General features: G+C 35.5%; 3 protein-coding genes across 4 annotated transcripts in view; 1 reads left to right on the top strand and 2 right to left on the bottom strand.

Moving 5' to 3' along the window:
- Window positions 1–10: 10 nt before the first annotated feature.
- On the bottom strand, window positions 11–1,277 carry LOC116162989. The gene is made up of 2 exons (XM_031476802.1): window positions 838–1,277; window positions 11–779 (listed from the first exon to the last, which is right to left on the bottom strand). The coding sequence occupies exons 1-2, from the start codon at window positions 1,237–1,239 to the stop codon at window positions 744–746; spliced, it is 438 nt and encodes a 145-aa protein (XP_031332662.1). The 5' UTR covers window positions 1,240–1,277; the 3' UTR covers window positions 11–743.
- Window positions 1,278–3,974: 2,697 nt separating this feature from the next.
- On the top strand, window positions 3,975–5,090 carry LOC116164786. Its single transcript, XM_031479008.1, has 4 exons — window positions 3,975–4,134; window positions 4,181–4,426; window positions 4,499–4,651; window positions 4,709–5,090. The coding sequence occupies exons 2-4, from the start codon at window positions 4,288–4,290 to the stop codon at window positions 4,936–4,938; spliced, it is 522 nt and encodes a 173-aa protein (XP_031334868.1). The 5' UTR covers window positions 3,975–4,134; window positions 4,181–4,287; the 3' UTR covers window positions 4,939–5,090.
- Window positions 5,091–15,497: 10,407 nt separating this feature from the next.
- The window catches only part of LOC116164736, an 84,124-nt gene continuing 77,913 nt past the window's right edge, over window positions 15,498–21,708 (bottom strand). Inside the window, exons 4-5 of one of the 2 annotated variants that reach the window (XM_031478952.1) lie at window positions 16,887–16,944; window positions 15,498–16,508 (exon numbers count right to left, since the gene is read on the bottom strand). In XM_031478952.1, the coding sequence (XP_031334812.1) occupies window positions 15,735–16,508; window positions 16,887–16,944 (832 nt within the window). In that variant the 3' untranslated portion in view covers window positions 15,498–15,734. Of the gene's footprint in view, window positions 16,509–16,556; window positions 16,615–16,886; window positions 16,945–21,708 lie in introns of both variants that reach the window. The other variant, XM_031478953.1, reaches the window with a different exon arrangement.

Genomic DNA, 21,708 nt, shown 5'->3' with positions numbered 1-21,708 from the left:
CGTCAGGAAAAAAGGGAAAGAGGGATGGGTGTAAATGGGGAAAGTGGAAAGAATCTAATATTTATTTATCCGAAACAATATATTTAGTTGATCCATGTTAATATTATTTTTTAATGCAAACTTAAAATTTTGATTATAGTTTGTATTTTTAAATAATCGATGTGCTAGTGCACCCTTCATCCTACCGATCTTCGACACCCTGGAATTCAGACGCCAATAGGCGTCTGAACCAGGGCGTTTTGTCAAACGTGCATTATTGGCATAAATATAATCACAGCCTAGCTGATATAGTTGACGTATATTTTTTTCGTTGTTTGGAGCCATGGGGAGTAGCGGTGCAATATATTTCACGGCATCATCTTCGGAATAAGGTGGGGGAGGAAAATTCATTACAGAAGAGGATTGCATTGTAGCATTCAGTGAAGGAGTGGTCGTCCACTCTTCATTGAATGCTGCAATGCAATTCTCATCAAGAATAAATGATGGCAATTCCTCAGAGGTAATAGAAACGGATGGTATCGTTGCTTCAGATGATACATGATGTGTACATGCATCTTCTGAAATAACAATACGATCCACATCGGATACTACTAAAGGCTCTGCAACATCACTTATCTTTACTATATCCAGTGCAGCATTCAATGAAGAAGCGGTCGACCACTCTTCATTGAGCGCTGCAATGCAATTCTCATCAAGAATAAATGATGACACTTCCTTAGAGGTAATAGATACGGACGGTATCGTTACTTCAGATGATGCATGTGCACAACATTCATCATCTGAAATAACAATACAATCCGCATCAGACACTACTAAAGGCTCTGCTACATCACTTACCTTAACTATATCCTGTGTAGGTGTTATGTTATCAAAAATTTCTGCTAAATTAAGGGGTTTAGTAGAAATGTTTGATGGCGATAGGGTTCTCTCAACTAACCATTCTAAGGTCTCCGGGAAGTCCTTATAATCATTAGCAGAAGAATCATCGCGGATTGGAGGTAAAGGAAGTGCTATTGGGTGACAACCCTCTTCAGCTACTTGTGTGCTCTGCCCCATGGACTCTCGTGACAATAATGCACGTAAAATGGATGGACGTGTTGACTTAGCAGCACGAACCACCACATTTTGAAGGATATTAACTTTCGGGGCACTAGCACCCACTATTGCACCACTACTTTGCACTGTAACACAATCGGTATATTCACCACACATAGCGAAATTGGATAAAATGCGAGACATTATTACCGGTACAAAGGTAAGAAATGGAAATGAAGTGTAAATGCAGGTGTTGAGAGCGAGAGACTGGGTTAAGCGAGAGATCGGGATTATGCGAGTGATCAATATAAAGCGAGAGACCTCGGTAAAGCGAGAGATTAATATAAAGCGAGAGATTAATATAAAGCGAGAGATTAATATAAAGCGAGAGATCAATATAAAGCGAGAGATCAATATAAGGCGAGAGATCAATATAAGGCGAGAGATCAGTATAAAGCGAGAGATTTGTGGAAAGCGAGAGTCCCGGGGGGGTCCAGGGGGGGCGGAGCCCCCCTGGTTCAAGGTCAAGGTCAAGGTCAATGACCTCTCGTGACCTCTCTCAGACAAGTAGTGGGGTATTTGGATATATAACGAAAGATAATGCTATAGTATACCGTAGCAGTTCGCGCCCGATTCTTACAGTGTATAAATCGTTTCAAACTTTGAGTATAATGGCTGATATAATTAGTGCATGGGGGTTAAGTTTAAGTGAAGACGCTTTAGATCAATTAAGTGATCACCATAATATTGATTTTGAAGAGTTGTTATTGGTCTCCAACTTCTTCGAGTCTATGCGACTGTCCTTTTCCAATGATTGGACATTTAAGCTGGGAAGATTCATGGACATTATGCAAGGTATGCGGAAACGTGTTACACATTGTGATACGCATTGTGATACATTGTATAACCTATGCATAAAGAAAATCTTACCCAGACATTTGGAATGGGACAACTTACCGGTCATTGTCCAAGCTGAGTTGAAGTGGAAACATGATAAACTAGCGGACATTGATCTGGTTAAGTTTGAAGAGGAGGCCAAAGACACTGTAGTGGAATTAATAGACGAAATAACTAGTGATTTAATTTTAAGTAAAACTCTTGTAAGTAGTTTAATAGATAGTCTAAATATAGTTAGTCATAATATTGATTTATTTAATAGTGATTATTTTAAGGATGTTAGCTTTAGATATTTAGAATTACATAACACCACATATTGGAATAGGGTTAGTTTATCTGAATCTTGTAGGGAATATATTCGTAGATATCGAGATGTAGTTAGTAATTGGCTTTGTATATATAATAAACAATTTTAATTTGTAAGTATGTAAATATATTCAATAATGGAGTTAAGAAATGTTTTACTTAATTTCCATTTATGTTTCGATCTCCCCCTTTTTCATTGCAGTGCTACCAAATCAGTATATCTGTATTTTTTACAGTATGAGCTCTGTATCTTAAAAAATAAATAGTTATGTTAAAAATTACTTGTGTTTTTGTATCCTGATGATGGGTGACCCATTTAACTGTACAGTACTTGAGGAGTGGTAATCACCTAGACCTTGAATGTGTGGTAATCTTGAAGTAACCATGACCTCGACCTTGAAGTATCATGACCTTGACCTTGAACGTGTGGTGACCTTGGAGTGGTGGTGTATTAGCTCTCCCCAACCTACCCTAGCCATTGGCTAACGCTGGCAACGCCCGAAAAGAATGTGAAGTTGATTATAGGGAATCAAACCGTCTCTAATGAAGTGAAAAAGAGACTGCTAGTAGGCGAGGTAATCACTTCTCAGATTAAGAACAATTTGGCCAATTTAGAAAACAGTCGTGATAAAGCAAATTTTGTTGCAAATTTGTCTGGCAAAATTGTCAAAAAACACAAATGTATGCAGTATATCAGAAACCTATCATATTCACGAAAAATCTACAAAAAATCAATACCACTGCCTTCTAAAAAGAAAGAATTACTGAAACGTTTCAGGATTTACGTATAACAGATTTTCTTGAAATGGACGAGAACAGCAGGATGTGTCCAGGAAAAAAGGATACAGTAACATTCAGGAAATGTAAGAAACAAAAGAGATATCTCAATGACTCGCTTATGAATCTACACAAGAAGTTCCTTGCTGCCCATTCTAATCTTAAGATCAGTTATGCCAGCTTCTGCAAACTCCGCCCGTTCTGGGTATTGATTCCTATAACGCGAGATGCAGGGAAACGTGTCTGTGTTCCACTCATGCTAACATGTCATTACTTGTGAGGAAACTGAAACAACTAAACATAATCAATGAATCGTCTGAGAAGGATGTAATCAGAAGCTTGTGTTGCAAGTCAGAATCCGAAATCCCCAAAGAACCTTGTCTTGAAAGAAAATGCCCGGATTGCAAAGGCACAAAAATAAACAGAATGGATAGCAGTTTTCTCATCACAGAACCAGCAGAATATTGTCGTTGGATATCGAAAAGAGTTAACGTCACCATAAAAGGAGAAGATAAGATTTGTCAAAAAACATTAAAGGAAACTGTGAAAACTACAAAAGGAGAAATGCTGCTAGCGCTTGAGGATTGCATCGATTCTTTTTTCCTCCATGTCAGGAATATTCAGCACCAATATCAAGTTATTGATAAAATTAAAACAGAGCTCAAAAATGACGAAGTTCTTTTGCACATGGATTTCAGCGAAAACTATAATTGTAAATACGGCGAGGAAGTACAGTCTGCGCATTTTGGTGGTTCGAAGCCCCAAATATCTCTACATACGATTGTAATATATTATAGAAATGAACAATCTCAACTTAAACCTTTATCATGTTGTACATTTTGTGAAGATCTGCGACATGACCCGTCGGCAATCTGTGCCCACCTCGAACCATTGCTAGAAGATATCAAGGAGCTGGTACCAAACATCCGACATGCGAATTTCCTAAGCGACGGACCGTCCACACAATATCGTAACAAAAAAATGTTTCATTTGATGGTAGGGTTCGTTGCGAAAATGTTGGGAATTCGGACCTTTCGATGGCATTTCAGTGAAAAAGGGCATGGAAAGGGAGCACCCGATGGCGTAGGTGGCTGCTTGAAACGAACTGCCGACGTCTTGGTTGGTAGAGGCAATGATATCTCTGATTTTGGGACTCTAGTTACAGAGTTGAAAGAAAATACAAGAAACATCCGAATATATTCCGTACCCAGTCAAAAGATTACTGATATCGACGCTATTGTACCAAAAAATCTCTGCACTTTTAAAGGAACAATGAAAGTTCATGAGCTTACGTGGTCTTCTCAAAAGCCCTTTATGATACAAGCACGTGAACTTTCCTGCTTAGAATGTAAGCCAGATGAAATCTGTATTCACTACGGTCTGGGCACCATACAACTTTCGAAACCATCACGTATCCTTTTCATTTTAAAATTTTCAGCTATCTATAAGTCCACTAAATTGTGTTTTCTTAACATTATCACAGCATTGCAATTATTAGAGATGGATTTGGATCGAAAAATTGACAGCGATAATGAAACATCTAGTGCTAGTTCTGAATGTCACCAAGATACTGAGACAATAATCCACAATTTCAGTGATCTTGATGTCGGTGACTATGTTGTGGTACAGCTACAAGGTACCTAACTTGACAAATTCTTAAATAGTGTGTATTTCTAACCTTATTAATTCGTAGGGAAAAAGAATATGAAGTTCTATATAGCTTACATTGAAGCAGTAGAAAATGAAAATGAATTTGGTGTGTTCTTTATGAGAACAGCAGTTGGCGGCAAGTTTGTATTTCCAAACAAAGAGGACAGAGCTGTGATGGAACTGAGGGATGTAATCGAAGTTCTTGGTAAACCGTCAATTCATCGGGGTCGATATTCATTTCCCAACAACCTTTTGAAATATAAGTTTTCTTAATTTTCCATGTAGCTCTTCTTTTTCAAAATATATATACTGCATTTTTTTACGTTTAAATACAGATTTTTCTCAACTCCGTGATACCTCTCCTCAACTCCGTGAAATTAAGGTTTGAAAAATAGGTATTTTTTGGAAAAGCTGAGCAATCGATCTGGACCAACTATGTTTCTAAATTGGAAAACTGTATATTCAACACCTCCTTGAAAATGGTTGATATTTTAGAAAAAAAAAAGTTTTTTTTTTCGAAAACCTTATTTTGCCATTTCTGGAGAATGACCCATTCATTAATTGTAGATGAATAGTGACTCTAACTCTTATGGTTGCTGAGAAAAAACTAAAGAAGAAATGTAAATTTCACTACTTTTGTGGGGGTGGCTCCCAAACGAAATACGTTGGACTCTCGGTTTATTTGGAAAAAGTGATTGTGTCCTCTACCACCCAATTTTTTTTTAATGTATTATATGTAATACCCTGTATAATTCTACTTTTAGGGAATCATCGATCATTATTAAGTTAAGGAATTTATTATCGTTTGAGTTTAATTTTAACGTAAAAGTTGTGGTGTATGGGGTTGCATGGGTATGGAGAACTTAATTTAAATTTTCTCCGTATCTGCTACGTTGCAAACTGATGGGGTACTGACTCCTCACGAGATCACCATCCCTGGTGCTATATCTATGTACCTATTTGATTTTGAAATGTATAAGAACTGTCTACTTCTAAATGAATAGCACTGTATCATCCTAAATGGCTGGTCAATGTGAGTAATTGTTATCTTATAAGTTATAGTGGGGTATTGATAAATTACGTTACGTTACGTTAAAAAATTTATATTTACAGCTGCCACGGAGAAAGAATATCTCGAGGCGCGCAGGTGACGTCACGTGGTCGGTAATAATCGTGTACTTTAATAGCTTCTGATTGCGTAGGTACCAGCAGTAGCGTAAATTATAGAAACAAGTTAAAAAGTCATTATGCAAACATAAATGACGCAAGCTTATTTTCCTCCTAATAATGGCAATGCTGGGACCGGGAAAAAATACCGGTAGGCACAAGATCCTTGCCCCATTCTCTATCAAATAAACGGCGAGCTATCGTCGACGTTGTTAAGTTTCACACAAGTAGTACGTGTCAGTTTTTCCCATAGTTAAATTAAATGTATCAACAAATACATTGCCAATTGTAAAATAACTTATTCTACTACGTATAATATCAAGTTTTCAAATACTTTTTGCAAATCCCAAATCGGTCCAGTCGTGTAAAAGTAGTATGTGTGAGTGTGATGGACGGACGAACGCAGACATAGGGATTTACGTGTACTTAACATTTTTCTCTCTCTTCTGAGGAGCGCCTAATTTTATAAAATCAAAAAACATCTTAAACAAATAAATATCTGACTGTCCTATTAATTAATTTGAATATTGTTGCTTTGGCTTATTTTATTTTCGTTCGTGTACGCAATGAAGCAAAAGTTGATACTGTCAATTGGTAGGTATAGTGCCGGTAAAAGTATAAGCAGCGCAAGAGATTTATTTTCTGTGAAGCCAAAGCAACAATATTCAAATTAATTTATATGACAGCCAGATCTTTATACTTGTTTTAAGAAGTTATTTTGGTTGCATAGATTAGGCGTCCTTCAAAACAGATTTTATCATTTAAAAGTACATAGACATAGGAAAAAACAATACAAAATCCCTATGACTAACTACCTACTCGTATATAAGGTAGGCATGTGATTAGGTAACCTGTTTCTGTTTATCATGTAGCATGTACGTTATTCATTTGAAAATGAATCGCAGGCAAGTGCGGTTGTATGTGCTCCATTCGTATCAAACGTGTTTATATTCCACGTGGGAAGCGTGAGTTTTGATTATCTTTATGAAATACTTCTTAAGTATGGGGTAGCGTATTGAGTTTTTCATCCCTTTTTTTGCTAATAAACAAATCAAAATACCTTACTAATTTTGGAAGCTACTGGGAACCACTTTTTTGAATATCTTATAAATTCTTCTGTGTGTGTGCGCCTGTGACTAAAAAGCTCGGCTGGTCAGATTTTGGGGAACATTTTTTATGTGTCTCTGTGTATCTTTATTCTTCATATAATAATAATAATGTCTTTTATTAAATCACGTTAATCACATTAAGGAAAACGAATATCTAAATAATATGTATAATATTCCAGCTATCATAGTATCATAGTGTCGTCAAACATATTGGTACTATAAACAGTGCAGCTACTAACAGAGCAATTTACCCCTATAAATAAAATAATAAGGGGTCATGTTAAAATACAGTCCAATACTTAGGTAAAATAAACAAAATATCACAGTGTGAAATTTCTATTGGTAAATGGGCATTTAATAAAGCAGCGTTTTGTTCTGTAGATTGCCTATTTGTATTTTTTCCGCCTGCGTTTGTTTCGTAATGAAGATTGGGTAATCGGTACGAGAATCGAAACATTTTGGTGAACTTTTCTAATGTTCATATTCCAACACCTCTACGTGAAGTTGATTTCTGGAAAAAGAGAACGAGCAGCAACCCTGCGTTGGTGTCCACGCCGTTGGCATCCTGCAACTCAATCCGATCAAGCGCCCAATACAACGTTAATAAACTTCAATGAAGAAAGGTACGGACTGTTTTATAACTTTTATTATTTCCGTTGATCTTGCATTAAGTAAGGTAGGTTTAGTTAATTGGTCAGGAGGAAGATTTAATTTCAGTTGTAATTAGGTTTTCTCTCTTTTTAGAGTGATTGTAGGAATTTGTTTGATTTATGTAGGTATTTATTAAAATAAATGTAATCTGAGGAAATATTGTGTAATTTTTATGACAGTTATTACTTCTCACAAAGGGGGAAAAGTTATATAGGTACCTACGCCAAATTGCTGGTTTTGTAAATTCTCTAAAATATCCTGGAGCGTTAAACTCCTAAATATCTACCTACTAATCATTTTGGGTTATGAGGAGGGGTTTAAAGAAAATCTTTTTAACACGTTTTTTTATTTGTCTGTTTCGGCTATAAAAAACGTGTTAAAAAGATTTTCTTTAAACCCCTCCTCATTATACAACACGTTTAAAAAACGATGGAATCAGTCATTTTGGGTTAGTTTTTTTCCAAATTTTGATTACAAAGTTTTCACTATTAATGCCATTATGAGTGCAAGAAAAATCTATTGAATTCTGTCCTGGCCTTAAACCATTTTTACCTTGGACGTAAAAGTACGAAAGGTAAATTCGAACATAATATATGGATTTTTAAATCCATCCAGCTAATACGACAGGGAGTCTATGAAACGCCTCAAATGACGATCACAAGAATAGATTCACACATATTTTCCAAACCGAAAAAATTCAAATCTTCACCCATGTAGGTATGGTTTTGGTACTGGGAAATAGGTGTGTTGCTTCTTGAACCTATATGTAGCTAGGGACAACAATCACCGCAATGTGAGGCATTTCAACGAGCATCCACCATATATAGGTAGTTCCGACCTAGCGCCTTCCATCATTTAGTTGAACTGAAGAAGGGGATCGGGGAGCAGCTTTTACAAACTGCCCAGGAGATCAAAGAGACCGCCAGAGCTCACTTCAAATCATTGGCAGGATGGCAGCAGCATTTTATGAAGAGGGCATTGCACAGCGTATAGGTTCACAGATTTCTCAAACTGGTTACTTACATTAAACAAATAAGTAACTTTGATTGTGCAATCTTTTTGGTACCGACTTGGCATTTCTTTATATTCTTGAAAGCTTGCCGGAAATTAAAAAAACAGCGCTCGCACTCACTCCGTTTCATTACTTTTCAGATTGCTTTCCTTAATACCGCATCACTTGCGAAAGTGGTCCACTGCAGATGGATTAAGAATTAAATGTTGGAGCTACTTCTTTGGTGCATCGTTCGCGTTAATACTACAAGTGGGATCACTTTAGTTGAAATTTAAAGGGTAGGTACACATTTTTTAAGTGACTATACGTTCTGAAAGGAAGATTAACATGGTTTTCTATTTTATAACTCTTGCATGGCGCATTGCATGGTATACCTACCACTGTAATAGTAAATGATCATTGGTTAGCACCACTTCAAAGGTGTTTTGATTTGCGGCAAATTCAAACGATCAGCACTTCTATAGAATCACCCGGTATTTAAATGCATCAACTTTTTATAATGTTTAATTCAAAACAGCATCATGCACTTCCTTATTAAAACTATACAGTGTGTTCGACATTAGAGGGTTGCTCTTTTATTTGGTAAGATACAAAAAAATTATCAATATAATTTTATGTGACCTTACGAACTATCCGATTGAAATGCCCGGTATCACTTCCGGTTAAACCGGAAGTCGATGCAACTTTTGTTTTTCAAATTTTTTATAAGTTATAATTGAAAAGAGCAATCGATTTACTGTACGACAACATACAATATACATACGACTGATTGGTATACCAAAAAAAATGGAGAAATCCGTGATTATATTTAGAAAACATGAAATCTAGCATACCGTGCGTTGTCAGGATGTCGATACCTGTCCTATTACGCTCTTGTCACTAGTCACTACAATGTTTTCGTATATCGTCCAATAAAAGAGCTAGTAAGCTTATCTCGAACGCACTGTACATTGTGCACGATTGCCATCTCGAGAACTATTAAGAGCTACCAGGTCGATCACAAGACTATTAATGGGCTCAAAACAAATTTTTGGCAACCAGTGTTTCTCAAACTGTGAATACCAACCATATTGGTATTTTAAATGGAACTATATTTTTATATTTCCTTATTCGTAACAGAATTTTATTCAGAATTCGTGATATAGTTATAAAACAATTGTTATGAGAAAATGCGATTATTTCATTACAGCTGAAATAAGTGTGCCATGGACGAAACAAGTTAAATAAGGATTAGATTTTAGGGTGCTCTCCCCGAAAAATAGCACTGTTTATGTTGTTATTACAACTGTCAGTTGCTATTATTGAATTATTATTGTTGTTTACTCATAATGAAAAGTTTATATGTAAGAAGTGTAGGTACATTTTAGCAAGTAAAAATAGCTTTGCCGGGGTTAGAATGTATCGGGAGAAATATCCTGAAAGAGAAGTACCTACCATCACATAGATAGTCATTTTCCGTCATTACCATATTTCTTTTAATTTCCATTATCAATTCTTATTTCTTTTTTCTTAATATGCCACTTTCAAGTTATTTTTGACTTTGTTGTTTGGTATTAAATATATCAGTCGACTTCCCAATTAATTTGCCTAAGAATCATTTCCCAACTACTGCAGCACTCGTTATTATGAAGCCCGACCTCTTTTCTAAGCGTCATTACACATCCCCTTTCGCCCGTTGTACCTTCATTTTAAAGCATGAATTTGATAAATTTCCATCCCATCCTTACATAATAAATACTGAATCACGAGCGTTTAAAATTTAATTACACTAACTTGATTCCAAAAGATTCTTTAAATTTCAAGACTTACCTTCGATTCATCCCCTTAGGTGAGCATTTTAATGAGACATTCTCTATTCCATTGGGTTCCATAAATACCTAATACGATTTATTGCTTAGTTTTCCAATATTAATGAGAAATTTGGTTGTGCTGCATTTGCCATTTTCAAAACTCTCGAATTACAATTATTTGCTTACTGAATACATAATAATGCATATTTATTGAAAATATACCTAGTAGAATCAAATTAATGACTAGAAAATACGGTTCAATTTTGTGGTCGAGCACTGGCGTATTTCTGAATCACCTAAGTATAAGTACTCGATTATCAAATGTGTAAAGAATAATTTTTGGTACATTTGGCTCTAAAACTTTTGATCGAGACCACATAGGGGAGTTGTATTGAATGATTATAACCCGTCCACGCTGTTATCTTGTTCCCGGATTCACTCGAAGTTCCTTTTGAGCCTACCATAATGTTCAAACCACCCGTACACCAAATTTCAATAAGATCGGTCACTTTTAAAAAGTTATAGCGTACACGGACGGGCGGACAGACGGACGGATAACCATACAAAATTACAAAGGATCTGAGAATCCTTAATAAAGGTTTTAGAGTTCCGTTTACGGCTGATCGATTGCCTCGTCGGTCAGCAAAATTGGAAAGATTTCCTTTCAATTTGTTTCCTTCTTTTATACGTCGCTCTTATAACTCTGGGATACATACTTACCTATCCACCAATATACTTAGTCAAAGCTTATAGCAACCAAAGACTGTCTTTGCTTATACTTATGATCTTTTTCAATCCGATTTCACTTTTCAGACCTGTCTGGAGGCACAACCTACCTACTCGCTATCCACTCAAAACGACGCCGACGATACATTGATGTGAAATTTATTCTTCGAAGAGCAACGTATTTGGTGAATGGTTGATTGCCGTATCAGGTCGCTGAGATTTCCCACAAACCGCAACATTGATTTAGGGAAGGAAGCACAATGAAACGCATCCTGCACGTTTACTGGATGCCACATTGAATTGCGCACTGTCAACGGTCCAGTCGTCAACTAAGAATATCCTAAGGTACCTATCATATGTTAAAATATGTGTCAATCAAAGTAGAAGGTTATCATAAAGTAAGGGATATATTTCAGATTATTATGTATTTTTTACAAACTATGTTAACAACAGAATGTGAAATGAGATCGATTTCTTAGATAATGGGAATTCTTCTTCTGTCGGTGTGAAAAGTCAGCCTAAAATGCACCTCAAATGTTCGAATTTTTCTATTTCGAGTTTTTTGAATTTCTATTAAAAAAACAACAAAAGTTAAAAAAGTTCCATAAAAAGAACCCAAAAGCCTCGCCAAAAGCTTAAAAATAGATTCAAATGTAGTGATTCAAAAAGTTAAAAAAGTATTCAAAAAAAGGTAGTGATTCAAAAAACTTAAAAGTAATTCAAAAAAGTTAAAAGTGATTCAAAAAAATTTAAGTGATTCAAAAAAGGGAAAAAGTAGTTTAAGAACTGATTCAAAAAAGTTTACAGTGATTCAAAAAAGTTTAAAATTGATTCAAAAAAATTTAAATGATTCAAAAAAGTTAAAAAGTAATTAAAAAAACTTAGAAGTGATTCAAAAAACTTAAAAGTGATTCAAAAACGGTTAAAAGTGATTCAAAAAAGTTTAAAACTGATTCAAAAAAATTTAAATGATTCAAAAAAGTTAAAAAGTAATTCAAAAAACCTAGAAATGATTCAAAAAACTTAAGTGATTTTAAACTTTTTTGAATCACTACCTTTTTTGAATCATTTTAAATTTTTTTGAATCACTCATAAACTTTTTTGAATCACTTTTCATCTTTTTTGAATTATCTTTTCTTTTTTGAATCACTTTTAAACTTTTTTGAGTCACCTGACCTTTTTTTGAATCACTCATAAACTTTTTTGAGTCACTTTTAAGTTTTTTGAATCACTTTTAAGTTTTTTGAATCACTTCTAAGTTTTTTGAATTACTTTTTAACTTTTTTGAATCATTTAAATTTTTTTGAATCACTTTTAAACTTTTTTGAATCATCTTATATTTTTTTAATTATTTTATATATTTTTGGATCACCAGTTTTTTGAATCACTTTTCATCTTTTTTGAATCCTCTTAATTTTTTTGAATCACGTTTAAACTTTTTTTAATCACTTTTTTGAAATAATTTTTTGAATCTCTTAATTTTTTGAAATGTTTAAATTATTTGAAGTCCTTATTTTTTTATTTCTTTTTATTATTTCAATTTTAGATTTTTTGAACCTTACACACAAACCTAACGCATAACGCAAGGTTTTTTCACCTTTTGGCAATCTTGATACCCCATTTGTGTATGCTGTAATGCGTGCGCGTTCCGATGCTCTTAGCGATTTCATACGCACGATTAGTTGTACCAAAGAGTACCCTACTTTTTGGTTGTACTCATAATTGACGTGACTCCATAGCTGACTTGTATTTCCAGATTTCTGCAAATGGACGTGGTTTCCTTACTGCAACCGTCACTGCTGCCACCCACAGAGAAAAGAATGAGTCTAAAACAATAAAAATATATTACAATAAGTCATAATATATTGTTGCTTGCTGCATTATAAATTGTAACAGTCTTTGTTAATAAATTTACTCACCGTCAGAGTTGTATTCATTAGGGGCGTTGAGTTCAATGTTAGGGGGTAAGGCATAGAATTTCGTGGTGCAGAAACTGGCTTTCCAACAAAAATCCAACAAAACATTGTTAGAAAATGCGAAAAATACCCAGAAATTCAATGTCAAAACCAAGAGATGATGGTAGGCCTGTAGAACAGTTCCAAGATTGGGCTACTAGATCAAAAGTTACAGCCCTTTGAATTCTCTTTCGAAATTGGTTTCTAGTCCATAACTTTTGATTGGGAAGTCTAACCCGAATTGTTTTGGATTCTACGCACCAACATTAATAAGAAAAAGTGTTTTCCTGAGAAATTTTGGTGTAGTCGATTTTTGGTAAAAAAGGAAGGTTCACTACTAGATCAAAAGTTACAGCCCTTTGAATTCTCTTTCGAAATTGGTTTCTAGTCCATAACTTTTGATTGAGGGAAGTCCGGAAAAAAAATTTTCTTATAGAATGAGGCCTGTAGAATCTATAATTTCAAACAGTACCAAGATTGGGCTACTACTCAAAATTGGTTTCTAGTCCATAACTTTTGATTGCATTTCATTTCATTTATTATTATTTACCACGTTACATATCTGGTAAATGTGTTTGTGGCACGTCAAGCATAACATATAAAATCTTTCATAAATGTAAACAAAACAAAACCCTTTCCATTCCATGCGGAATGTAAACGGTTTCATACGATAGGTGCATATACAACCGCAATTGGCGCTAGGAATAAATGTAATTACATTTGCGATATAGATAAGTGGAAACAGGTGCAGGTCACGGTCACCCGATCACAGGCGTGTTTAAATAAGCTTTCTTATTAAGCTGGCAAAGCAAAGCAACGTAAGCTTTATAGGAGAGTCGATGGTGTCCTTCTGTCCGTGAACACGATTACTGTCAAACGCTTCCACCAATTTGGTTCAAACTTTGCAAATTTGACATATATGCCACAAGTAATAAGCCTATTGAAAATGGGTCAAATCCAATGACCCCTTGGGGTCACGCTTCTCTGCCCTGCCAAACGTTTGAATCTATTCGGTTGAAACTTTGGAAGTAGACTTATATGCCACATGTAACAAGTCTATTGAAAATGCATCAAATCCATTGACTCCGTGGGGGTCACACCGAGGTGTGGATAGTTAATTGCAAAATTTGCTTGCCAAATCAAACACCAAATTACCGCAACGGTTTGCATACATTGGTTACAAAGTTTACGATGCTGTCTCTTTACAATCACATTTCCTTATTACAAATAGAGTGGACACATGAATTTGGAAAATATTTTCTATTGAACGTTTGACTAATTAAATTTCAACTGATGAATTTACTTTCTTTTTAAACCTATGCCAATTTGATGCTTCGAATAATAAAAAAAATGCATACCTTATTTACTCCAGTTTGGACAATGATGTTGATACAATTATTATAGGCAGGAAATTCTCTTCTTGGGCTTGAAGACAAAATAAAGAACTTTGGTGGAAATAGCTCGGTCGAGTTCTTTCTCTAAATCAGCACAGCCGTTGACATCAAGATCGATTCTTCGTACCATAGTTTTTTTACGGGCCCATTAACGGCTGTTATCATTCATGCATGACTCGTTGACCCACTTCACAGCAAAATGACCGCTTGGTATCAGCAGATGCAAAGATATGTCAACGGTGTTGGCACTCGCAGGCAATGGCCGATTTAATCCAAGGTTACCAAACTCGTATGTCGAACAAGAATTGTAGGTACAATCAAACGTATCCGGATTTAAAAGTGGTACTTAAAATTACAATTGAAATGGTCCTTAAACGGGTACTAACAATTAAAACCCTAGAAGAAATCAAAGATAACCTCTCTCTTTGATAACCTAAAAATTTACATACCTCTTAAATAAGATGGCTAATTGTAGATAAAGCAGCAACTGTCGATGGAAATTGCGGTACACAAATATCAGGCGAAACCTAAAGAAAGGTACACTCTAAGTACGAAATGCAAATGGCGGTATTTAAGATAAGATGGAAGAACGCAAATTATATTCTCACGATATGAGTTATAGGTGAAATTCCGTCTGAAATTACTTTGGAATCCCAAATTTATAAATCCAATCGCCAGAGATCAATATATATGGATGATGGCAATTAAAATTCCATGCGTTCTAACTCAACCTTCAGCTGTTTATTTAAACAAAATGTAAGTCGATATGCTTTACGATAGAAAGAGGAAGATGAAGAGTGACAACCTAAAATCGGCGCGGCTAAACCGTAAACAATAATAATGCTTTGTAATGGAGAAAATAGATCGTTAGACTTGTCAGAGGTACCGTTGTATGCGAAAAGTGAAACTAGCAGTAACAAATACGCTTGTACGAGCGATCAAAGATTCCTGGCTGGGTCTCCACGGGTAAAATTTTGCAACAGTTGTTCTAAAATCAAGCATTACTTAGATGTAAATATAGAGCGTAATATTGGGCCTTGCATTATTTATTACAATAATTAATTTATGAATGAGCACCAAAGCACAGATTCGTAGGGAAGCGTAATGCTATAAATAAAGTAATGTATACTACTATATAATATATATATACATACATTCAACTATATATAGACATTTCTTTTGACATAGGTACTTATTAAAGTACATTTAAGTATATATACATTTAACACCAATCCAATTATTGATACCTAAGTGACACTTTCAAATCACGTCATCTCATACTGTTTTCTATGCAAAGGGCTCACGTCATTTTGTTGATTATGCATGACTATGGGAATATGCACACTGCTATGATAGCTTCTAGAGGATTGATATCCTTGCTGCTGCAGCAACATTTGTTCTTTACTTTGCCTGTATTGCTGATATTCCCGCGACTGCTGATATTGTATTTGTTGATTATAAATTTGTTGCTGTACTATAAGATCTCCGTTTGTAAAACTGCTACTACTCTTTGGCACAGATCCATAAACTTTATGACTCGGACTATAACTAATTTGTGATTGCTCAACAGGAATGTGTTTGACGTTATTGGTTTGATAAACCATTTTAATTGGGCTGCCATGTTGGTTGTAACTCGGATAAAGCTTTGGAGAAGGTTGCTGATAGCTTTGCTGATTAATATACATCGGACTCAACACTTGATACTGCATGGCTGGGGAGTAAGAATTCGAAGTGGTCTGCTGGTAGACTGGATTATATACAGTTTGCCTATAAGCGGGCTGCGTCACCCCGTACGACTGGTGTATAACATTTGGTGGAATCTGCGAATGAATCCTTTCATTTAATCGTATGGGTTCGTTCGAACGAATTGGTCCATCGGTTGGTTTCTCCTGGTTTCCGCGTACTTTTGTTTTTCGAATTGGAGTTGTAGGCAAGGATCGCGATCCGGCACTTGCAGTTTCCCAGTTCCGTAGTAAAGAGCGTAATCTTGCCGCTTCCGCAGCTCTCTCTGCTTCGCACGCCGCGTCATAATCTGGACCCTATAAATAACTAGTGGTTAACGTGTAAGAACTTTACGGTAATCTTACATTTTCTATTTTTTCATCCAACATTTTGAAAAAGTTCTGTTGACTCAGCGATATTTCCCTAAAAGAAAAAAAGATTACTTAACAAAGTATATTATTTTAATTTTTCTATACAGGGTTGTGTACGAACGGATTGGAAATTCTGATTTTTGTACAGGGCTTTCATTTCAAATCGTACCGGCTTATAAGTAATTTGAAATTTTTGTAAATAATCAGAAATTGTAAAGTCACGTCCTTCTTAGCTGATCACTAGGGAGAAGTTTTATGGACGGGTTACTTTAGTTTTAGCATTTACCCCCGCATTTAATAATAAGAACTTTACGGTAATCTTACATTTTCTATTTTTTCATCCAACATTTTGAAAAAGTTCTGTTGACTCAGCGATATTTCCCTAAAAGAAAAAAAGATTACTTAACAAAGTATATTATTTTAATTTTTCTATACAGGGTTGTGTACGAACGGATTGGAAATTCTGATTTTTGTACAGGGCTTTCATTTCAAATCGTACCGGCTTATAAGTAATTTGAAATTTTTGTAAATAATCAGAAATTGTAAAGTCACGTCCTTCTTAGCTGATCACTAGGGAGAAGTTTTATGGACGGGTTACTTTAGTTTTAGCATTTACCCCCGCATTTAATAATAGTTATTTATATAACAAGAGCGCGAAGTTCAATTTCGCGCATTGAGACTGAAGGTATTTTGACGAGGCGAAGCCGAGTCAAAATATCAGTCAAATGCGCGAAATAACTTCGCGCTAGTGTTATATACAATATTTTTTCTACAACTGAACCGATTGTTAATTAAATTTGCTGTTTAAGTTCAACTTTGTCACGTGCGCGAAATACTTTTTTATTATACCTGAATCACAATCTCCGTTTTAAACACTCAAATGCGTGCGAAAAAGGGCCTTTAAAACACACGTGCTTTAAAGTTGCTAAGTAACGATACTTCAAGTATGACTTTTGAAACTGTCATCTGGATGAAATAAAAAATCCTCTTAGGTCGCTTTCTGTAAATGCAGAACATTTCTTTGGCTTTTGTACCTATCCTTTGGTTGAAGCTTTCACAAACGCGCGTAATTTAGGGTATGCTTCCAAATCTGTTCCACTTTTTAATCGCAGCATTGCTTTAGTTTTGAATGAATGCACCAAAATATACAATATTTAAATACCTTTGACATTTCCTTCATATATGCCAGCATTAGGGATGCATTTAAGACTGTATTCGTAAGTAACTTCCTATTCGTCCATGGAAACAACTTTTCATATTCTTTATAATAGGCTTTACTGGATTTGGATTTTACACCTACCAAAGTTTGTTTAGATTTTACAACAAGCGATTTAATGGACGGTGTATTATCTTTTTCAACGGAAATCGTTTTATTTACAAAGATTATGATGATTATAAGCAAACGTCAAGTGACATTTCCATGGCAATCGTGAAATTTCGAACACCCAGCCCACTTAATTAAACATGTATTCGAGTATAACGTCAATATGACTTCATTGTATTTCCTATTTTTAAATTATACTGCAGGTATAATAAAAAATACTATAAGATACACGTGTATAATTGGTCTTTAAAGCACTTGCAACGTTAAAGGCACTCCGCTTTGCGTTAAACTCGTTGCGCGTGCTTTAAAGACTTGATTATACACTTGTATCTTAATATACTATTTTTCACTGTTGACGATTTCGCGCACGTTGTCAATAGCAACCTTACTTATTAATTAACCGTTTAAAAATCTAGTACTTCGCGTTTCGAAATCCGTCAGAAAATGACAGGTTTTTTTGACAGTTGTAGAAAAAAAAAATTTCGTCTTATGATTCTCGAGGAAACAATTTAAAAAAATGCTATGTTGAGGACTCTTTTATGAATATCTTGCAAACGAAACATTTGCGACCATCATTTTATTGCAAAAAAATTGTTTTGGATTTATATTAATACTTTATGTGCCTTCGGTAAAAAACCGCATGATTTAACGCCGGTTTTAATCATATAAATTTCATGGTGACAATTAATTAAAAATGTTGTACGAAAACGTTTGGGCGTTTTTAAATTCAGGAAAGTGGTCTTCTGACAGAAATATCTGTTTCATTGTCCCTAATAATCCTTAATTTATTCGAATACAGTTTTTGTTGAAAATGAAAAATCTCACCGCCATCTCTCACAAGAGAATAAACATCAAATATTTTCTTTCTAAGCTAACGAATTTTATGATGTATTGTGTTTCCATCCAATATCTGTTCAATGTTTTCCCAATACTCTAGAGGATATAATCTCATGAAACTTCTCCTTTGAGAAATATCCAAAGCTTTATTTAATATAAACGCGATTTATACACAGCGTTGATTAACGAGGTCTATTTCGGATTTAAAGAACAGTCACAAACGTGGAGTTTTCAATCGTGAGAGAAACAATTTCGCATTGTCCTCGCTTTTACTACCTAATGAGAAAGAATGAACCTGAATAGTGGATTTTGAATGCGATCGAAGCCTTGTACGACGTTCTTTACTACTCGTCAAGAATTTCATTCATAAATCCACGAATACATCAATTGAGTCTTGAAAAGTTACGTAAGAACATAAGTATAAAGTAAGAGGACAATTTTAGTGAAATTATTTATCGGATGAAAGTAAATAAATTATGGCGGGAGGTAAATGCGTATAGTAGCGTCATACGAATGATTTTTTTTTATTAATTTACGGATTTGACTATCTGGTAATTTAAAAGCCAGGTCTATCTGGGAATTTACAGATCTAAGATTATTTATGAATTTAGAGCTCCATCAGGGAATATATAAATTTACCTGAGGATTTACAGACTTTTCTGGGAATTTACACAACTTTCTAGGAATCTAGAGATCTTTCTGATAATTTTCAGATCTTTCTAAGGTGTATGGTACACCGCTTCCCGGCGATGTGATTTATACTTCTAGGAAGTAACTGGAATTCTAACGAGAGCCGTCAAAAATGTATAGAGCCAATTTGTTAGGAATTTGTTATTAGCGCTTTCAAAGCAAGCGCAACTCAGAAAATGGCTACACAGCTTTCCACTATCCTTTTGGCCCTTTTAATCTTCATGGTTTTAGTGCAAATGTAACAAGAGCCCCTGAGTTTTTTGTTTTATTGAGCGAATAAAACCTTGTATAACCATTATTTTTTAAATTTTGAATTTTTATTGTGTTTTCCCTCTCCAATTATAATGCCGCTTTGAAGAATTGTGAATTTATTTTTGAATTTTTTTACCATTGGGTTTTTTTCCTCTGGTTACCGTCGACATCTTTAATTTTTATTTCCGAAAATGGCACCTCATCTGTTAACTTTTCCACCGACTATTTCTTTTACACTTCTCCCTCCACCGTTATCATTACCCTTACCCAACCGTCGATTATGAGTCACTCGTTTTGTCCGCCGACTTTTTCTAACGTTACCGCGGCTCAGGGATTTTCTCAACCCCAACAGTTACCTCCAGTCTGGACGACGCTATATAGTTAGTATAATCTTCCTGTTGGAAATCCGCACCAAATTCAGCTTTCATCCACCCCGTACAAAATTAAAACTCGAGATCGGAATGTTAGTTTTGGAGGGAATACCTAATCCGCCCAACCATCCCGTTCATAATTCCAATAACCTTTCTTCCTCTTCTGCTGCGATGCAAGGTACCGATCCCCGTCCGTTTTTTAAAGGCAATTCATGGTTAACCGTTTACCGCTTTGATCGACAACGGATTCACCATTTCATTTATAAACAAACATGTCGCCACTTATAATATTAGTTACCGATACCGTCCGTCCGCCGAGACATAAACAAGCCAAGAGCTTTACCAATCAGCCCGTTAATATCCATAGCGTTTGTATTGCTCCGCTCACCATCCTGAAAACCGAACTTTCCCATTAGTCCAACATGCCCCAGGTCTCGGTTATGAAGCACTCCTTTGCATAGCTTTTCTTTCCCGAACCAACCTCCCTTTTAACATCAAACCCGCCACTTTATTCCTTGGTTCCCGAGTTAGTCCCGTTTCTCAGCAACCACACCGTTAACCGCCGTCGAAGAAACCCAATTACAAGAAGTTCTTCAAACCCAATAACAAGCATTCGAAAACCTCGCTGGTCGTTTAATTGAGCATGACATTCGACTCCGAGATCTCACATCGATTAAGCAACGATATCGTCCCCAAAATCCCCTAATGCAAGCTCTAGTCAACGGAGAAGTAGATCGACTGCTGGCCGAAAACATCATAGAACCGTCTGAAATTCAGTGGACTTCGCCGATTGTCATGGTCCGCAAGAAAGATGGCAAGATGGCGCTTCTGTATAGATTTCAAGTCACGAAGTTACCATTAAAGATGGCTATCCATTACCGTTCATAAATGAGATTTGGACCGCCTGGTGCCTAGTACCTAGAAGCGTTTTAAGTTAGGCGATTCGTTATTAACCGTAGTTTCGAAATTTACTTATTTGATCGAGACGAGGAGTGAGTTTTGTGTTTTAATTTTGTTACCGGCGATATCGCACGTAAGTTTCGTAGTGAATTTATTCGTTTTGCAACCTAAATTCTGTTAACGGCCGCCGAAAGCTCTCTCGCCAGGGAAGAAGAGAAAGAATCAATCTTATTAAATGTTTGGTCCTTTAATTATCCATTAATTGATTTTAGTTTTCTAATGCAATACGAATTGAAAGCTGAAAGGTCGTGCAGTTTAAGGCAAATATCAACGTGACAACAGATTTATTTCACGTTCCAAGGAACAGAAGAGCATTGCTGGCCTGCTGAATTTGGAAATTTCATTCAAACTATTTGGATAAGTATAGTTAACCGTAATTAGTTGAATGAGTTACATATAACAATCTCTGATTAAGTCGAGATTACATCCGTTAAGCGCGCTCTTAAAGAATTTGAATTTGAACACCGCTCCCATAATTTTACGATGTCAGGGAAAGTCGTAATTAATTAAAATCAGTTTTAATTTGCTTGAACGTATCGAAGGTATAAGCGTACGAGACGAAAGTTCCAGTTTGTCCCTACTCGACGTTTAGGTAAATAATAAACGCACTATGAAATAGGATCTTTTTGCTTTTGCATTTTCGCAAGCAACGTTTTGTAAGTACCTTCCCAAATTTTGTTGCCGATCAATCCCCAGAAACAACTAAATTACC

This window comes from Photinus pyralis, unplaced genomic scaffold, assembly GCF_008802855.1.
Source record: "Photinus pyralis isolate 1611_PpyrPB1 unplaced genomic scaffold, Ppyr1.3 Ppyr1.4_LG2, whole genome shotgun sequence".
Taxonomy (NCBI): Eukaryota; Metazoa; Arthropoda; class Insecta; order Coleoptera; family Lampyridae; genus Photinus; species Photinus pyralis.
This window is presented reverse-complemented; position numbering and strand designations above follow the sequence as displayed.

Excerpts from the sequence above, each read along its gene's own strand:
- LOC116164786 (XM_031479008.1), top strand. The coding sequence starts at position 4,288 with ATGAAAGTTCATGAGCTTACGTGGTCTTCTCAAAAGCCCTTTATGATA. Across the intron at positions 4,427-4,498 it reads ACAACTTTCGAAACCATCAC|CATTGCAATTATTAGAGATG; the intron begins GTATCCTTTTCA and ends ACATTATCACAG. Across the intron at positions 4,652-4,708 it reads TGTTGTGGTACAGCTACAAG|GGAAAAAGAATATGAAGTTC; the intron begins GTACCTAACTTG and ends ATTAATTCGTAG.
- LOC116162989 (XM_031476802.1), bottom strand. The coding sequence starts at position 1,239 with ATGTCTCGCATTTTATCCAATTTCGCTATGTGTGGTGAATATACCGAT. Across the intron at positions 780-837 it reads CTACACAGGATATAGTTAAG|ATGATGAATGTTGTGCACAT; the intron begins GTAAGTGATGTA and ends TTGTTATTTCAG.